The sequence below is a fragment of the Crocuta crocuta genome, unplaced genomic scaffold, assembly GCF_008692635.1.
Source record: "Crocuta crocuta isolate KB4526 unplaced genomic scaffold, BGI_CrCroc_1.0 scaffold8, whole genome shotgun sequence".
In the NCBI taxonomy this organism is placed as follows: Eukaryota; Metazoa; Chordata; class Mammalia; order Carnivora; family Hyaenidae; genus Crocuta; species Crocuta crocuta.
Window position 1 is genome coordinate 724,639 of NW_027532162.1, and position 19,244 is coordinate 743,882.

Below are 19,244 nucleotides of genomic sequence, written 5' to 3' on the forward strand. Positions count from 1 at the left end.
ATAAAATATAAACAAAATCAATTAAATATTCTATCCTGAGAAAAAAGAAGGCTAAGACTGGCACAAAGACTCTTTACTAGAGCTTAAGAAAGGAGAATATATCAGTATCTTACATGTACTTTATTTTCTTGAAAATAAACCATTGTCCTCATTTCACTAAACGAAAAATAGCTACACACAATTAAAGCTCTTCTGTGTGTCTGACGGGACTAACACTCTAAACCAGGGGTTGGCAGACTTTTCCTGCACAAGGCAAGTGGTGCGGACGTCCAGCTTCGCAAAGCGTGGTGTCTGCTGCCGCCATACATCTCTTCAGCACCCACAAACAAACAAGCAAAACTGTGTTCCAATAAAACTGTATTTACAAACACAGGTGCCAAATGTGGCCTGAGAGCTGGAGTCTGCCAACCCTGCTCTAATCAAGGAATCTGGGGGCACCTGGGGGACTCAGTTTGTTAAGCGTCCAACTTCAGCTCAGGTCATGATCTCACGGTTCATGGGTTTGAGCCCTGCACCAGGTTCTGTGCTGACAGCTCAGGGCCTGGAGCTTGTTTCAGGTTCTGTGTCTCCCTTGCTCTCTCTGCCCCTCCCCAACTTGTGCTCTGTCTCTCTCTGTCTCAAAAAAAAAAAAAAAATTAAAAAAAAAAAAAATCAAGGAGTCTGGTCAGTTCTCAACCCCCATGCCTGTGTTTTAGAACTAAGAGCAAAGAATGAAAACAAAATCAACATTCACAAACAGAATAAAGCACATACAGACCAACAGCACTTTATCACACTTTCCAAGCAGGGAACATTTACAGTAATTTGCACACTGTCCGTTCTCTAACAAAATAAGAACAGGAGCATAAGAGCAGAGCCGTGTGCAAGAAGTACGCACCTCATCAATGAAGACATGGGTGAATTCCATCAAACTCTTAGCACTGACTATTTTCTGAAGCAGGACACCCGTTGTCATATAAATTAACTTGGTGTCTTCTGTTGCTATTTTCTCTAACCCTACCTAAAGTAGAAAAGGGAAAGAAAAAAAAAGAAAACTTTCAAGTTTAAACAGTTCGCATTTAACCACCAAAAAGGCCATGTCATTTTATACTGGAGGTAAGTAAGAAAGGGAATGAAAACTATAGGGTCTAAATTAAAACTGTCCTTCTCAGGCGACTGGGTAGCTCAGCTGGCTAAGCGTCGGACTCTTGGTTTCGGCTCTGGTGATGATCCACAGTTCGTGAATTTGAGCCCCGTGCTGGGCTCTGTGCTGACGGTGCAGAGCCTGCTTGGGGGTCTGTCTCCCTCTCTCTCTGCACCTTTTTGCCTGCCTCTCTCTCTCTCTCTCTCTAAACTTTAAAAAAAACTTATCTTGTCACCGTGCCTGTACCATTTCTGTGTTGGGACCACAGGCATGAAGACACCTACTTACAGAGATAAAATTACAAAAACCAGGAGTCTCAGAATTCTCACTTCATTCCTATTCAACTGAAAGAAACTGAAGTTCTTATCAAAAAATTCAGTTTCACTGTTTTTCAAACATTTTTATTTATTCTTAGAAGGCATGTTTGGGGGGGGAATGCGCAGAGCCCGACTTGGGCTTGATCCCAAAACCCTGGGATCATGATCGGAGCCAAAATCAAGAGTCAGACGTTCAACCAACCGAGCCACCCGGTGCCCCGTGTTTCACTGGTTTTTACATTACACCACAGTTCTGCCCTGTAAGCAACTGGTTTCATTTCAATTTCCAGCAGAAAATAACCACATACTAATCCTCAACTTAGAAGAAACACTCCCGAGGAGAGAGGGGCTTGCTCCGGCCTCACCTGATAGCCCACCAGACCACCCAGCATCCAGGCGCGCTCTTTGCTTATCCACCTGGCGATGCTGCTGGCCCCGATCTTCCGGGGCTGGGTGACCACAATGTTGCAGTAGGCAGAGCGCTGAACATAATGGTCCAGGATATACTGTGGCAGCTGAGTGCTTTTGCCACTACCCGTGGCACCATGGATGATCACCACGGAATTACTCTCTATCAGAGAAAGAACCTACAATTTAAGAAAAATTCTTCTGAGATTGCCACAAAGTTAACGATGACGTACAGTGTTATCTATAAACCGAAAACTTTATCTGGGGAGGATGTGCACAATTTATTTTCCTTTCATCTTTTAGAAGTTAAATTATTACCTAAGCATCTAACCATCACAAAAGGGCATGAAAGCGACAAATAGCTGCTACCCTGAAAATGGCCGTGACCGCTGTGAACAGGAAGAGCTCACGGCTCCAGAGGGCCAGGCCAAGGCAGCCACGGTGCCCCTTGGGCTCAATGTCTTTGTGCAGAAATGAAAATGCTGATTTCTATAGCTCTTGCTAAGTCTAAACGTCTAGTATTTTTAAATTTTGTAATGAACCTTACGTAAGTCTCATAAGAAACACAAAAGCACTGCTACCATTACCCTCAAGTGGTTTTAAAATTTCATTTAAAATTCTGCAGATGCATTTTCAAATAATTAACTTCCATTGTTCCACTTCCATACTGTACAGAGCATTTTTAAAACTCCAATCCAATTCCTACCCACCACTCCCTGACTCCACCCTAAATTTATCTAAACTCTTATCTCTCTAGCAATTGCCATGGTCAGGGAACACAAATTAATTTGAATACCGGTCCCCCAAAATTAATAAAGTATATACATTCTACAAAAGTTGCATGACTCACTAAAACAAAACAAAACTTAAATGTGGAACATTTGTGGTTTAGTTTTATCTGTAACTCATCTTTCTACTAATACATTATGTAAAGGTTTCAGTACACTTATTTCTAATGTGGCTTAATAACATGTAACTAATTAAAAGCGTGATCATCTGCTGCTATATCTGGCCCAGCACTGTTAATAAAATGATGTATCAATGATTAATCAAATCAGTTAACAGGCCAGTGGAATGCTAGAGAGAACGGTGGCCAGGCAGCATTATTACTTTGTAAGAAGACTCAGCAGCAAGTTTTCTCCAAGAAGCGGCTCTCCTGGGGACAGGTGTTTACTGACAGCTATCTCAGAAGGCAGGCTGAATGAAGTAAAGCACAGCCGAAAGGAAGACCATAGGCACAGTCATTACGTGGCCCAGGCCCAGGTGCCGCCACCGCCCCGGAGTCTGGCGCACACCACGTACACTTGCCTGGTGCCTCGTCACTTCCCGACCATAAGCCGAAATGTTGGGCCTCAGACATTTATTTAAACAGCAAAAGTACACTATGACAAAAATAATTTTACCTCTTCCTTACATCGATTTACAGGCAAATCAGGATATTTGTAAGTTGTCTCTGGGATGCATGCCACATTGCTTAGTTTAGCCAAAGATGGCCTTGGACCTGTATTCAAAAAAGAAAAAAAAAAAAAGCAATGCTATTACGTATTTGGGGGGATAAAAACAGTAAACAACCCAAAGTTAGGTCTAATGTATAAATACAGCATGTACATGTCCACACGCAAACGACAAAGTACATTCTTCAGGCTAACACTGCAAACAGGGTAACTAGAAAATTCCCTCAGTACCACAATGAATCATTTATACAAGCTGAGGACACTCTTAAGCCTCCATCAAAGCATCAACGTGGTAGGCTTAGCACCACCTTCTAAGACAAAAGACCTGCAAAGCACATTGTGAAAATGGCAATGTGAAAATTAATAGAAGGGACCCTCGTCTAGAGCGGCACCACGAGGCGGCGGGCGCACGCTCAGGCCCACCACTCCTTGCCCACGCCGACCCAGCAGGAGGAGATGCACCTTGCTCACGGGTACTAGGGACCATCCCGGCAGAGGAGGGAAGATTTCCTCCTCCCCCAGCAACGGCCCAGCCAATGAGAGTCTGTCTCAGCTCAGCCAATGAGAAACCTCCATACCTTGAATTCCCAGTTTACTCCAATGGACTTCTCCTTTTCAACAGACCCACTCTTCCCCTCCCCTCCCAAAAGAGCCTCCTGTCCTTTGTTCCCAGAACTTGCTTTTTTGGTTTTATGGTAGCTTGCTTGTCCTGGATTAAATGATCTGTTATTCCCAGATAAATCCATCTTTTTGCTGGTAACGTAACTGGCAATTTTCTTTTTATGTTTAACAGTACTAAAATGGTTAACTTAAAGAACAGACTTTTTCTGAAATTTCAATAGAACGCACCAATTTGTTAAGTGGCAGGTCCTGACTCTGACACCCAGGGGGGAGGACAACAAGCCCCCCTCAGGAACTACAGGTGTCCTGGGGAGGGCGGCCTGGCTCTGGTAAAGGTGCCGAGCGCAGCGCTCTGATCACTAACACCCCCCGTAAACACCTCCCCTCTTAGCGATGCTACACATTCTGGACCTCAGGTCATCACTTGACACAGTGACAAGTCACCAAAATTCACAGGATACAAACTTTTATGAGGAAATAAATTTTTACTTCCAAAACTAATGTTCAAGGCCCCTGCCCCTTCCTCGGTGTCTCTCCCCTGACGCCCCATCTCCCCTCCTTTTCCTCCCAGCCCTTCACTTCTCTGCCCCAACATCTCCTCACCCTGTGTCCCGCCATCGTCCCTTCCCACATGATACACACGCTCTCAGTTTCATAACTAATCTAGTGATAATCAAAACAGAGCTCTCCTCCTATGTTTGAGTCAAAGTGTGTAGTACTTGTTCTGCACTTAGAAACCGGTGCAGTCAGGCCTGCTACAGCCACTCAGGGCAAAGGCAGCTTCTGTGTCGCCACAGCGCCCCTCCCAGGGGGGCAAGGAAGACTCTCCAAGGCCCGCCCTCGACAGCAATCTTCCCTTTGGGGCACAAACGGCCTCCAACTCCCAGCACTGTCCTTCCTCGGTCCTGTCTCCCTTCCCTCTTGTCACTCCTCTCAGCTTTTACATTTGCTCTGTGTTTACTTCTGAGACAGAGAGAAAGAGAGAGAGCGCCCGCGTGTGCATGAGCGGGGGTGGGGCAGAGAGAAGGGGGGTGGAGAGGATCCAAAGCAGGCTCCACGCTGATGGCAGAGAGCCCGATGTGGGGCTCAAACCCAGGAACCACGAGATCATGACCTGAGCCAAAGTCAGACGCTTAACCGACTGAGCCCCCCAGGCGCCCCAGAAGCTCTCTCAACTAAGGAGTCCTTGGAAGTAATTAACCATACTACCTGCCAAACGTTGAGTTGGAGCAAAATTCAATGTCTGGACAGTTCCTAATTTAAAAATGGTTCCAACATTAAATCACTTGGAACTCTGAATGGTGGCAGGGTACGCAGGCCAGCCCACAAATGAAGAACTGACATAAGATTTACCTAAATAGGGGAAAAATAAACACCTTCCCATGCTTGATGTCAGTAGGTTTATCAATCAGTAATGGGCCTTTTTAACCTAACACAGGAGAGGGATGAGCGCCTTATGAGGCACTGCATGTCCACTGCAGGAGGCAAGAACCAGCAGTGGGAAGAGAGAAGTGGGGAGTGAGAAGCGCAGGGCCTCAGAAACACGAAACAGCAGCAGCTGCGGCGTTTGCCAAGCGACTTTAAGATGCGGTTCAGCGTGCTGCTGACCGAGCCATTATTTTGACAACACTGATATGACTCACAGTCCTTGATTACATGCATTTTGAAGGTTGCTACTTAAAGACAGAAATTTATGAGAAGTGAATTCTGAAAGTCTTGACTCTGCTGTGTAAACCCTAGCCCGTCCTCCACAGAGCACAAACACAGCTGGACGTTTCTAGGCCACTGGCTGAAGCACACGCAGCACTCGCCCCCACGCTCACCGCCACGGGGGGCAGGAGACGGACAGGGAGATGCTCACGGCCACAGGTCTCTCATCCACACATCAGCGAAAAGGGAGGTGAGCAGGAAAAGCATTATGCTTAAGCTCTAAGAAAAGAAAATGGATAATTTAGGGCAAATCAGCAAACTACACTGGACAAAGTAGAATCCAAAAGTGCCATGAGAAATACCTCAACCTCCTAATTCGCTATTTTCATTTCATGTTATCTTTTGACCTTAAGTTATTAACATTATTTTTACATGAACTGGAAAACAACTAGAAACCATAAAACTGCTATTTTTCTCTTCACTAAGCCACATCGCTCCAAGCTACGGCTTCCTCGGTCACATCTCCTAGTGACTATGACGCTCCCGCCCCATCTAAGAGCCCTGTGATCGATCACACAGGGCCCGCCAGGATGGTCTCCCCATCGCAAGGCCTTTGACTCAATCACAACAGCAATGATCCTCTTCCCCTGTGAGCTACCACAGTCACAGGCTCTGGGGACTTGGATCGGACCTCTTCGGGGGCTACGACCCCGCCCACAGCTGCCCGCGCCCAGAGTGGCCCGTGCCACTCTCGGTTCTCCAGCAATGACACTTGTGCCAGGTCTGGCGCCCCAGGCTTCCCCCGCCACAGACCCTCTGTACGCATTCCTGCCACCCGGTCCCCACGCTGCCCAGGTGACGTCCATCGTCTGGCAGCTCCAAGATCAACTGCTACTCTCCTGATGTCCCAGCCCGAGTCAGAAACCCTGGCCTCAGGCCCCCATACGGCTGCCTTTCCGAGCGTCTGTCTCCAAAGCATGGACGTGTGACTACGTGAGTGAACTAGCGTCTCTCGGACATGAGGGACCGGGCCTCACTCCCCCCCCACATTCCCACGTTCCCACGGCCTGCCATGGCCTGCCACGCACCTTGATAAATACCAGCTGCTGAGTGAATCCTCAGAATGCAGCCAGAGCTGTAGTGTGTGTAACTGCCTGGTGAAAAGCTCTAAATATATTATGATGCCAGGGACAGAGAAAGCAAAGAGCAGTTCCAAATCTTAATTCAAATCAAAAGTTACTAGAGCCAATGCCCCCAACTGCAGGCATTCACCCGTAACCCCGCTGTTTTCCCATGGCGCCAGCCCCGGCAGCACGCTCCGGGACCGGCAGGTGGCACGGCCCAGGGGCAGCACAGAGGGGAGGAGCAAGGATCACATCGCACAGCCTTCTGAAAACGCACGTGCCTCTACACGCAGAAGTACGAGACGGAGTGTGTGTGCACAGTAACACACGCGGCTCCTCCTTGCTCTCCTGGAGCTGCGCTGCGCTCCGCTCTGCAGACGACACGGCCCATCCCTGGTCCACTGACATTCGAGACACCTCCAAGCCTTCCCACCGACCAGCAACGAAGCCACCAGCGTTCGGCCACGTACAGCACCAGACTTTCAGCAGAGCTACAAACTGGATTAAGGGGCACATACATTTTGAACTATCACTTCTGGTGATAAAGTACCAGACTGTTCGGATAAATATTCCTCTGAGGGCACTGAAGACAGTAGTCGAAATACACAACCGGCGCCTAGTGAGGAAACACCGGGCCAAAGCCTGCAGTGAGGCAGGAGCACAGAGACGAAGGCACAGAACACCATGCGCTTTTGCTTTAAGGTGAAACACAAACCATTAGAAATTAACCGGAATAAGGGCGCCTGGGTAGCTCAGTCCACTAAGCGTCCAACTTCGGCTCAGATCATGATCTCGCAGTTTGTAGGTTCAAGCCCTGCGCCCTCTCTCTCTGCCTCTCCCCTGCTCATGCTGTGTCACTCTCTCTCAAAAATAAATAAACATTAAAAAAAATTTTTTTTAAAGAAATTAACCTGAATATAGTGCAGGGACCCAGACAATGAGAAAAAAGCACTAAATGACACAGTGTGGTAGGGCGCCTGGGTGCTTAAGCGTCTGATTCTTGGTTTCAACTCAGGTCATGATCTCGCGGTTCGTGGGTTAGAGCCCAATGTCAGGCTCCGTGATGACAGCCTACTTGGGATTCTCTCCCTCTCTCTCTGCCCCTCCCCAGCTCATATGCAGTGCACATGCTCTCTCTCTCAAAATAAACTTTTTTAAAAAATGAAAAAAGTGAGTGATTGATTTACAGTCCAACATATACTCAAAAAAGCATCCTGAATTAACAAGCAACACAGAGTCTCTGTTGACTGAACTACTACCTTTCTTACAAATCTTGGACAATGTCATGCTGTAACCTATACGACAACTCACGCAGCAGGATTTACAATCTTTAAAGATGCCCACTCACCTGGCCCACTGGTGGACTGATCACCACCACACATATCCAATTCTTGTGCTTCGAGTTGTCTATATTTGTTAATATACTCCGTTTCCGAGCTCTTCTGGGTAAGTGGCCTGAAAAGAATATTAAATGTTAATATGCTGTTTCCAAAAAGCCAAGAAGTCCCACGTGCTAGAATTCTTGAACAGTTACTTTCACTTAAATCAGAGAAAACATGTAAATTGGTCGTTAAACAAATGAAAATATGCTCAACTCCACATCCACTCGCCACATAAGTACAGATTAAAGCAGTAAGGAACTGGGCAACCAGGCAGCTCAGTCAGCTGAGCGTCCGACTCTTGATTTTGGCTCAGGTCATGATCTCATGGTTCATGAGTTCAAGCCCCACAACAGGCTCCATGCCAACAGCAGAGCCTGCTTGGGATTCTCTCTCTCAGCCCCTCCCCTGCTCATACTGTCTCTCTCTCTCAAAAAAAGAAAAAAAATTTTTATTAAAAAAAATAAAACTGTGAGAAACCAATGTTTCCTCCTTCATATCAGAAAAACTGCCTATCCTTCAACCACTGCAGAGAGTGGCAAATGGGTAAGATATCTGTTATTCTGAAAGGCAACCAGCCAGTATCTGAGCCAAAATTTTTCCTAGTGTCTTGCATAGAACAGTATTTCAACATGCAGACACGGAAGCAGGTGCATAGACAAGGCAGCGCTCACTCAGTCAGCAAATCCTTACTGACCCCCCAGCACACTGGAGATACAGCAGTAAACAAAGTCCTGGCCTCAGCAGCCAGCACTCTAGAGAAGGTGATATGATAGAGACACATACTCACGGCCATATGTAATACAGGGGGACAGTTTTAAAGCTAAGCATATAAAGGACTCCAAGGAGAAAAAGTACCTTTGGACAATGTTTTAATAGTTAAAATCTGAGAACAAATGTCTGAAGGAGGACCAAGCTAAACTAGCACACACTCCTACTTAGTGTGTATCTTTTTAAGGACTGCCAGGGCTACATCCATGCTAACAGGCAAACATGTCCAAAATGTTAAGTAAAAAACATTTTTTTAATTTAAAAAAATTGCAAAATCTGCTCTCAATCATGTTTGTATTATCAACATCTAATTTAATCGCCCTGTGTCAGAAAGAAGACTGCACAATACCAATTCTTGAAACTTGAGGTTTATTTTCGTAAAACACTATCAGCCTCAAAGCCTGCTCTTCTAGCCTATTAGCAGTTACATCAATATTCTCTTGGATACTATTTACCTGATATTTACTCAGTAATCCACTCAGCAAACTAAAAGATTTTTTAATGTTTATTTATTTTTGAGAGATAGACACAGAGTACAAGCAGGGGAGGGCAGGGAGAGAAAGAGACACAGGCTCCAGGGCAGGCTCCAGGCTCCGAGGTGTCAGCACAGAGCCCAACGGGTGGCTTGAACTCACAAACCATGAGATCATGACCTGAGCCAAAGTCAGGCGTTTAACTGACTGAGCCCCCCAGGCGCCCCTCTATTCAGCAGCTTAATAACTAAGGCCTGACTCCACGCCAGGCACTGCTCTAAGCACCTGGGACATAGCAGCTGGCAGACAGTCCACATGGAACTTACGGTCTAGTTGAAAGAAGAAAAATAAAACAAAACATGGAGTATGTTATACAGTGAGGAGCCCACAGAGAAAAACAGCTGCACGGCCAGGAGAGGAGATGGGGCGAGAGCGGCTGCAATACTAACAGGATGACAAGGGCGCCATTAAACCAAAGAGCAGCAGAGAGGGAGAAGGGCCATGCAGCCCTGGGAGGGGGAAGATCTCCTGGCTGAGGACACAGGCAAGCCCAGCCCCGACGCAAGTGTGCCAGAAGAGTCGGGGGGCCGGGGGAGCCCTGGAGAAGGATGGGGGCGCCGAGAGGTCCAGGGAACGGGAGATGGTTACCGGGTAGGGCAGGGGGTAGGCTGCCGGCAGGGGCGAATTACAGAGGTTTTGGCTTTTGCTCTGCGGGAGATGGGTGTTGAGCAGGCACAGAGAAATAGCAATATCAAACTCCTAATCTGACAGGATGGCTCAGACCAGATGAAGCGGGGTGCGGTGATGGGACAGGCACTCAGAAGCAGGGCAACCACCTACCACGTGAGCACAGTAACCAGGCCAGAGATGACGTGGCTGGGACTAGAGCGGCAGCCATGAAGGCGGAGCCCTAGGACGTGCCGGCATGGGGGTGTCCGGCTGGCCCTGGTGGTGGAGCGTGGGACTCTTGATCTTGGGGCTGTGAGCTCGAGCCCCATGCTGGGTTTAGTAATTACTTATAAATAAAATCTTTACAGAATATACCCGCTGGCATGCTAGATCCGGGTATGAGAACACAGGGGTGGAGACCGCTTCCCCAGCTCCAGCTCCTGGGAAGGCCAAACAAGCACACCGCGCTCTGTGCCGTCCAAACGAAGCCAGAGCCAGGGCGGAACGCATGGGCCGCTCCTGGCGTCGCTGGAGGTGCGGTGCTGGGCAGATGGGGGAAGACGACCAAAGATGGAGCGCCGGCAGGCTAACCAGTGGTGCGTCTGCCACCATTTAACTCTGCTCTCCCCAAGTGCAGACACAGCACGGCAGAGACAGGGCGCCCCAGAAGTAGCTCTCGTGCCTCAGGGAGGAGAGGGCACCCCACACATTCTAAGGGCAGTCCCCAGATTTTATATTTCCAGGGGTCAGCAAGAGCCTCAAACTCTAAGGAGGGGAGACATCATCTCCCAGAGGGTAGGGTGGACCCGCACCACCTTCTTTCCTCCCAGGTCCTCCCACCGCTTGGCCCTGAGTGTGAACACAGGCAGCTGCACTGGCAGGAAGCGCGTGGTGAAGCCGGGCAATAAAGCCCCAGACTTCAGGCCAGAGTCCCAGAAAGGGGAGCTTCCTCGGGGGCAGGAGAGCACCTGGGGGAGTGAGACCCCAAGGCCGTCCATAAGCCACTGGACTTACCCCAAGGCTGCGCAAGCATGTGCCGACCCAAAGCGCCCATCACGGACGGACGACCCAGGGCTGTGCTACAGGACGGCCAGCAGGTGGCAGCCTGCAGGACAAGCCGACAGCACCGCAACAGGTCTGAAAACCCAAGAGACCCCGAAACCCCGGAACCTCACATAAGGCTGGTGGGAATCTGCCACCTGAACACAGCTGCTCAGCTGCAACCCCCAGAGGATGTAAACAAGCCCGGGTCCCATGACTCAATGTTCAAGATGCCCAGGACGCACACACCTACCCAGACGCAAAGAGCCAGGAGAGCGTGCGGACGGAGCAAGGGCCACGGAGCCTGGAGACCAGCCATCTGTCCCCTACACCTCACACCAATCTCAAGTCACTTCCAAACCAATTCAAAACCCAGACACTTACTTTTCTTAAACCTGTAAAGCTAATATTCTTCTACATTTGATAACTCTGTAGTTGAGAAGGCCTTCAAAACAAGATCACAAAAAAGGAAAAGTCAAAAAGGAAAATCTCGATAAACTGAACTAAACTGTAACCTAAAGCTTATGAACAAGGGGCACCTGGGTGGCCCAGTCAGTTAAGCATCGACTTCAGCTCAGGTCATGATGTCACAGTTCCTGAGTTCGAGCCCTGTGCTGGGCTCACTGCTGTCAGCACAGGGCCCACTTCAGATCCTCTGTCTCCTTCTCTCTCTGTTCCTCCCCTGCTGGCTCTCTCTCTCTCTCTCTCAAAAATAAACTTAAAAAAAAAAATTTTAAGCTTATGAACAACCTCTCTATAAAGGTTAAAGGACAAGAACAACAGTCACTTGGAAGAAAACATTTACAGCACAAAACATGTGAGTACATTAAGAATTCCTGTAAGTCCATAAATAATGCCCAACCCAATAAAAATGTAATTGTTAACTTTAAAAAGTACCTGTACTAGTGTTTTAATTAAAATATTTTCTTTTTTTAAAGTTTATTTATTTTTGAAGGAGAGAGAGAGAGAGACAGAGTATGAGCAGGGGACGAGTGGAGACAGAGGGAGACACAGAATCTGAAGCAGCTCCAGGCTCTGAGCTGTCAGCACAGAGCCCGATGTGGGGCTCGAACCCATGAACCGTGAGATCATGATCTGAGCCGAAGTCGGATGGAGAACCGACTGAGCTACCCAGGAGCTCCTAATTAAAATGTTTTAAAGAAAAAATAATATTGGGGAAAGAATTTCACCCAATTTTAGTTTCTCCTCAAACGTCCACTGCATCTCTAAGAGGTGGAAGAGAGAAGCAGCAGCGATCAGGACTTGAAAACCAGCGGCGAAGGGACTGAAACCAGGCGGCTGGCAGCCTCCTCCCAGCAGGGAAGCCTCCTTCCACTGCAGTCAATGCTTCCGAGCACCAACGAGGCCTGACGGTAAACATTACACCCGGCCCGGCTCCTCAGCTCGCCCTCAGGTTTCCAAAATCGTGTCCTTCCACACTTGTCTCCTTCTGTACTTCTGTGCACACCTTTGAGGCTAACGTGCGCTCCCTGTGGATGCTATGGTGCTACCTCACAGCAAGTCTGAGAAAACAGTACAATCTTTGGCGAACAAGATGCAGCTAGAAAAACTGTGACAATGACCAAAAAGAAATTGGTCAGTATCACAGTTTATGCTTTCTGTATTCCACACAAAATACCTCGTGGTTACAGTTTGTTAGAAAGAACTCATTTATTCAACATACTAAAATGTTTTAAAAAATCCAAGTTGGGGCGCCTGAGTGGCTCAGTCAGTTAAGCGTCCGACTTCAGCTCAGGTCATGATCTTGTAGTTTGAGTTCAAGGCCGACGTCAGGCTCTGTGCGGACAGCTCAGAGCCTGGAGCCTGCTTCAGATTCTGTGTCTCCTTCTCTCTGTCTGGCCCTCCCCCGCCCACGCTCTGTCTGTCCGTCAGTCTCTCTCCCTCTCTGTCTCTCAAAAACAAACTTAAAAAAGACATTTTTTTAAAAACCCACGTTAAGCTAATTACAGCATGATAAACAGGAAGGATTAACATGGAGGCCCTTTCTTACCCTGATCCACAAATATTTCTATTGTCTGTCTACATGGTAGCAGGGGCACCACTGTACCAATATTTGGGCTCTATTTCAATCAAACGATCTCAGGAGACAGGACAGAAAAATAGAACTGGATGTAACACGAGCAGCACACCTGAGCACCGGAACGCAGGCTTACACATGGAAGATGAAAGGAAGGTGCACGGAGTGGAAGCTAAGTGGTAAGAAAGGCTCTGTGGGGGCTACGCGTGAGCAGGGGCCACAGTGGCAAGACAGGCACTGGAGAAGTCTGCCGGGGGGTGGGGTCTCTGAGCAGCTCTCTGTGTGCAAGGCTCATGATCTTCCAATCTCCGAAGGACGCCTGCACCCTAGAAAGGCCTTCCCTGACCTCCACGACGAATGGGGAGAGACCTGCGGTGCATCACTCCCGCCTCCCCCGCCAACTCCCTCTGCGCCAGGACTCGTGGGCCCCTACCTGTCCCCCCACCGGAGGGGGCTCCGCACGGGCAGACACGAGGTCTGTCCTGTCCACCCTGCGCCCCCAGGCTTCCCAGCCAGCATGCAGGCCACGCTCGGGGAGTAAATGTCTGTGAGGGACTGAAAGCCAGCAATCACAGCGGAGGGCAGAGCAGAATCTAATCAGAAAGGACTCGAAAATAAGGAGAAGAGACAACAAGAGCGCAGACCAATCTTTCTGGAAGTTCAAAGCAACAGCAGGGCCAAGGGCAGTATGTGGCTGCTTTCCCTCAGATGGAAGCAACACACGAGGTGGAATTCCACTGGGCCCTGGAAAGAATTACAACGGGAAAAAAGGAAGAGAGAATGAACATCTCAGACCACAGAGTCCGTGTGAGCAATGGTGAGGGGGCTGGGGGGGGGGGGGGCACGAGCAGGGAAGACAGGCTGGGGGGCAGCGCGGGAGAGCCAGCAGGAAGCGGAGACACAGGAGGCCTTGTAAAGAAACGTGGTTCATGTTCCACACCCAACACACTTCCAACATTGTGGTCACCACCTCAGAGGCAAAAACATTTTACATTAAAGCAAGAGCAAGGAGGTTATTCAAAGGGAGAAGTGTCAGGATTCATCGCAACTTTAGCAGAAAATCTGCTGGGACGTATCTGTCACGACAAACTTCACCGCCTCCGTCCTCCCGGCGCCGCACACGATGTGATGTGAAAACCCGCCCGGGGAAGCTAACGGATGCAGACAGCGGCCTGTTCCTCACGTGTAAGTAACAGGGGCTGCAGGCTGACCACACTCGTCACTCTGTATCACGCGTGACACGCGGGTCTGATGTAAACCACGTCTATTCTTCACGGTTCATTTGAAGGAAAAGGCAACAGAAGAACCAGTGTTATAAAAGGAGAAGCCACTGCAGTCACTGAACACAGCAGCAGAGAGAAAAAGACCTGCCGGCCCTTTAGCAAGAGACCCGCGACACCGGCAGGAAGACAACACACGAAGACCCTCACACGTCGCGTCGGCACCCACCCGAACAGTAAGTGTGTCTCACCGGCAGCTGGAAAACACCATAATCCTCTTCTCTGTAATGAATTATAAGGTTTTGCTGTCAATTTCATGTGCCCTTAGGTCTCCATTTTTCCCTAACCTTAATTTATTATTACTGTTTTTCAAGAGATTATAAACTAGGGGCGCCTGGGTGGCTCAGTCGGTTGAGCGTCCGACTTCGGCTCAGGTCATGATCTCACGGTTCGTGGGTTCGAGCCCCACGTCGGGCTCTGTGCTGACTGCTCAGAGCCTGGAGCTGCTTCAGATTCTGTGTCTCCCTCTCTCTCTGACCCTCCCCTGTTCATGCTGTCTCTCTCTCTCTCTCTCTCAGAAATACATAAAACATATTAAAAAAATTTTTTAAGAGATTATAAACTATATTCTAAAGCCACCTACTTCACCATCTATGTCCTCTGGCACCACAACTGGCCTAAACATACAAATTTCACTACTAGTTAGAAAGAGAAACAAGCTGAATACAGAAAATAGCCCTGATTACACAGTTAAACCTAGGACTCATACCAGTGTTCTTTCCCCATTTTGCTCAGAATTTTCTCAGAATGGATATTTTGCAAACCATCAAGATTGATCTGTTTTTCCTGCTCTCATTAGAGGGGACAGTGACCTGGCTTCTAGATGGCCTGAGAGTTAAGCAGAAGAATAAAAGCAGCATGGTTATTTTTAGCGCCCCACAATTTCACTGCCCTGAGCTGTGACCCACAGTTACGCACGGCAGAGCACCACACCCCGCTGGTCCGCCCTGCAGCTGGGAGCTCCACAACCCATCACAGTCTTCCCCGCAGCTGAGAGCGCGTCCGTGCTGCCTCACGGACTTCCCCGAAGACGAGTCTGAGTGCGTTTAGGACCAGAGCCCGAGGCTGCCAGCATCTTTTTCACATAGACGGAGCTACATTCAAAAGGCAGACCATTATATAATTTGTGAAGATAAAATAGTAAGTTATTTTTGTCATTTCTTCTAGCTTACTTACAAGGTGAATTAATGAGCGTTCTCTCTAAATGAAGACATCACAACCTCATTCCTAACATAGAAAGTGATTTATTTCAAATACGGTTTCAGTGGGTAAATAAGGAGGTTCATTCCTCCCCACAGGGAACGCATCGGAAGAACAATATATGCCCCAGTAAGGCACGGCTTTGTCACTGACTCAGGAAAACTCTTCGGCAACATCAGCACCTCGGATCCATTACCTTGCCAGGTACGCTTTAAACCTTTTCTGCGCAAAACCTAAGTCAAAAGTGTGTGTGTGTGGACAGCGCTTTTCTATACATTCATGTTTTAAAGCTTCCTAAGAACTTTTAATAGCAAATTCTAGTGTTATTTTCGGAAAATTTGCAGTCTGGAGATTATCTCTGACTTTGTATATTTCACCTCCACTTAGCTACATAATGTGTTTTCAAAGCTTAGTTTTTGGTACTGACCTAGTTAGAAATCAAAAGACTTTAATCCACGTTCTAATCTTATTCTGACCTGCATATCTAACCAGTGAAAAATTCACGCAGTTTTCTGGCAAATGTATTGAAAAGAAACAGATGTGCTCATCAGAACCACAACATTTTATGCAAATTAACAAGTGAGACTATTTCCATAGGCTAAAAATGCCACTTTTTGGCTGGATGAAATGGCCAAAATACGATGCCTACAAACCCACACACTGCCCTGGCTCAGACATAGTGACAAAGACTCTGCTTCGGGAATTAAAGTGGCATCTGAAGGAGCGAGAGAGACTAATACAAGAGATTGAAAATGAACAAAAAGTAAAAAAAACAGGAGTGGATTACAACTGGCTGAGAAACTACCAGAACCCCCACATGACCATCCCGGCTACGGAACAAAGACAACTTGAAGTCCTTTGCTCACAAGTTCAACCTTGTCAGACCGGAACTATTCTCAGCAGGTAAAAATACTATGTTCTCTTTTGCAATATATGCTGCTGTCAAGTCCAAGTTCTTCATATATCTAGATTGGAAACTGTATTCTATCAGGTAAATACTTTTATCATGTGCATCAAAAACTCAAAACCAAAATCCCCAAGGGTAGGCTGGACTTTAAAAATATCTTACTGGCTAGGAAATACTTCTAAATCACAGAAAATTTCTTTATTAGAAGCGTAATTTTAAAGGGATGAGCAGATTACTCAAAAAGTAACTACTATAGGATTACACTATTTCAGCCGTATTTCAGAGATTAACAAATACGCACAGAAGAAAGTTTCTGAATTGAATATTCATTACTGCCTTCCCTCTAGGTTCCGAGAAGTTTTAGCAGAAAATGATGTACTGCCGTGGGAAATAGTCTACATCTTCAAGCAGGTTCTGAAAGACTTCCTGAACAGTGCTGACAAAGGCGAGCAGCAGGAAGGCCGGGAAGAGTCGAGGAGACCAGACTGCCCTGCTCGTTCTGTGACGCCAGCCACAAGCTCCGAGAGTTCAGACAAGGATGAAATACCCACGATTTCCAGTTACGTGGACAAGACCACAAAAAACAGGTTCCCGGCGTTCTCGCACAGGATATGGAACCTACCCTATTACCACCCATCAAGTTAAGTACCTTGTAACCAGAGGAGTTTCTATGAGCACCTTTGGAACAAGAACTCTTTAATAGTAAGAGTGAGAAAAAGTGATTTCATGTTTTGTTGCCAAGTCAGATGTTAAGTAGTGTTTAACTCCACATCCTAGGTTTTAAGTAATGTTCCTTTTTTAATCACTCTAAAAATGCAATGTTTTATTGAACAGCAGACTTCTATCTAAAATGGTTCCAAATATTTTGAAAAAAATGTTTGAAGTATTTTCTTTACCTCAAACATATCTCATAGGCATTTCACTTAGTATGAAACTGGACAGATTCTGTGTGGAAATTAAACATTAACCTTGACTTTTATTCTGAAAGGAAGCTGTTATAGAATAAAATAAACGACTGATGTGAATCTTACTTTTACAGTAAAACACAGCCGCCTCAGGTCATTCTCAGCAGGGAAGGGAGGACGGGCAGTGACAGAGAAGATAATGGGCAGTTTAAAAGACTAAGTGGTACTTTACTCCAATACTCAGATTTGTTACTAATTATAGTATTTTTCAATAGCAACTAACATTAAGGGAAAGTGTAAAAAAGAAACAGAGGGGCATCTGGGTGGTTCAATCAGTTGAGCATCTGACTTTGGCTCAGGTCAGGTCAAAGCTTGCAAGTTCGAACCCCGTATCAGGCTCGCTGCTGTCAGTGCAGAGCCCACTTTGAATCCTCTCTCTCTCTCTCTAAAATAAAATACTTTCAGGGCGCCTGGGTGGCTCAGTTGGTTAAGCGTCCAACTTCGGCTCAGGTTATGATCTCACGGTCTGTGGGTTCAAGCCCCACGTCGGGCTCTGTGCTGACAGCTCAGAGCCTGGAGCCTGCTTCGGATTCTGTGTCTCCCTCTCTCTCTGCCCTTCCCCTACTCGTGCTCGCTCTCTCAAAATAAATAAACTTCAAAAGAAAAATACTACAGTTGTTTCTGGAAGATGTACAAATCAAATAGAAATTTAACACAAATAAACTTCCTGAATATTAACAGATCCCATTTTATATACATTGGGCTGCTTACAGTACCTAGAGTTGGCAAGAAAACAAGGGTCAAAAACATTAGGGAGTGCAAATGGGGGAAATAATTACCAGGAATACTTCAGGCATGTTTTATAAAGAGAGAGAGTACCAGCTCAGTGACTAAAAGATTTAGCTAGAATATGGTGAGGTGCAATATACGTTAATCCACAGAAGAGAACTCTGCATATCTGACACATCGTAAGCTCTCAAAAGTTAGCGTATTTTTATGTTTATTTGGGGGGGGGGAGAGAACGCACACACATGTGGGAGGGGACAGAGAGAGGGGGACAGAGGATCTGAAGCAGGCTCTGCGCTATCAGCACAGAGCCCAATGCAGGGCTCAAACTCCTGAGCCATGAGATCATGACCTAAGCCAATGGCAGATTCTTAACCAATTGAGCCCCCCAGGCGCCCCTCAGAAGTCAGCATTATTAACCAGCCCAATCCATTTAATAATCCATTTAAAATCATTCTTTCACATGTCAAGTGCTATGTGCAAAGCACTGTATACATATTCTCATTTAATCCTTACCTTGAAAGTAATTATTACTCCCGCTTAACACATGAACAAACAGCCTTAAACAAGTTGAATGGCTTGTCCAACCTCAGGGAACAACAGGGCAGGGACTGGCGTCTGTCCGTCAGGCCCCTGCACTGCCTCCAGCCCCAACTTACCCTCTGAGCTCCAAATGCACAGACACTTGCTTACCTGACACCTCCTCTTGGATGCCCACAGGCAACCAAAGTCACAGAGGTTTGTTTTCTGAAAGGATAAGTACAAATCAAGAAAGGAACAAATGAATCAAAGCAACACACATACACACAAAAAGCATAGCTCTTTAGACACTTCAGCTCAGTAAACAATGCCACAGAACCATCCAATTCCTGGGGAGTCTCAGAACAAGAAATCTCAGAACCAGTCCTGATGGTGGAGGGGCCAAAAACACATCCCAAAGAGGTAAGACCTGGGGCACATGGCAAGTGCTTTAGAGGAGAAAACAGGGTTGAAAGAGACTAAGAGACAGAAACAGGAGGTGGGAGGATTTCTGTAGCAGCAGACGCCATGGGAGGCCTGTGTAAGGGGCAGATGTTGGGACAGCGCCCGGGGTGCAGG

The 19,244-nt window shown here is 47.2% G+C and overlaps 2 protein-coding genes across 2 annotated transcripts in view; one reads left to right on the top strand and one right to left on the bottom strand.

Annotated features, from left to right (window-relative positions):
* TDRD9 (tudor domain containing 9) overlaps window positions 1-19,244 on the bottom strand; it is a 101,947-nt gene that overhangs the window by 77,006 nt on the left and 5,697 nt on the right. Inside the window, exons 2-6 of the mRNA XM_077776533.1 lie at window positions 10,830-10,957; window positions 8,046-8,152; window positions 3,252-3,349; window positions 1,806-2,027; window positions 878-1,000 (exon numbers count right to left, since the gene is read on the bottom strand). Of these exons, the coding sequence (XP_077632659.1) occupies window positions 878-1,000; window positions 1,806-2,027; window positions 3,252-3,349; window positions 8,046-8,152; window positions 10,830-10,957 (678 nt within the window). The remainder of the gene's footprint in view (window positions 1-877; window positions 1,001-1,805; window positions 2,028-3,251; window positions 3,350-8,045; window positions 8,153-10,829; window positions 10,958-19,244) is intronic.
* Window positions 15,426-17,188, top strand: RD3L (RD3 like). The gene is made up of 4 exons (XM_077776526.1): window positions 15,426-15,488; window positions 15,647-15,752; window positions 16,146-16,451; window positions 16,803-17,188. The coding sequence occupies exons 3-4, from the start codon at window positions 16,153-16,155 to the stop codon at window positions 17,098-17,100; spliced, it is 597 nt and encodes a 198-aa protein (XP_077632652.1). The 5' UTR covers window positions 15,426-15,488; window positions 15,647-15,752; window positions 16,146-16,152; the 3' UTR covers window positions 17,101-17,188.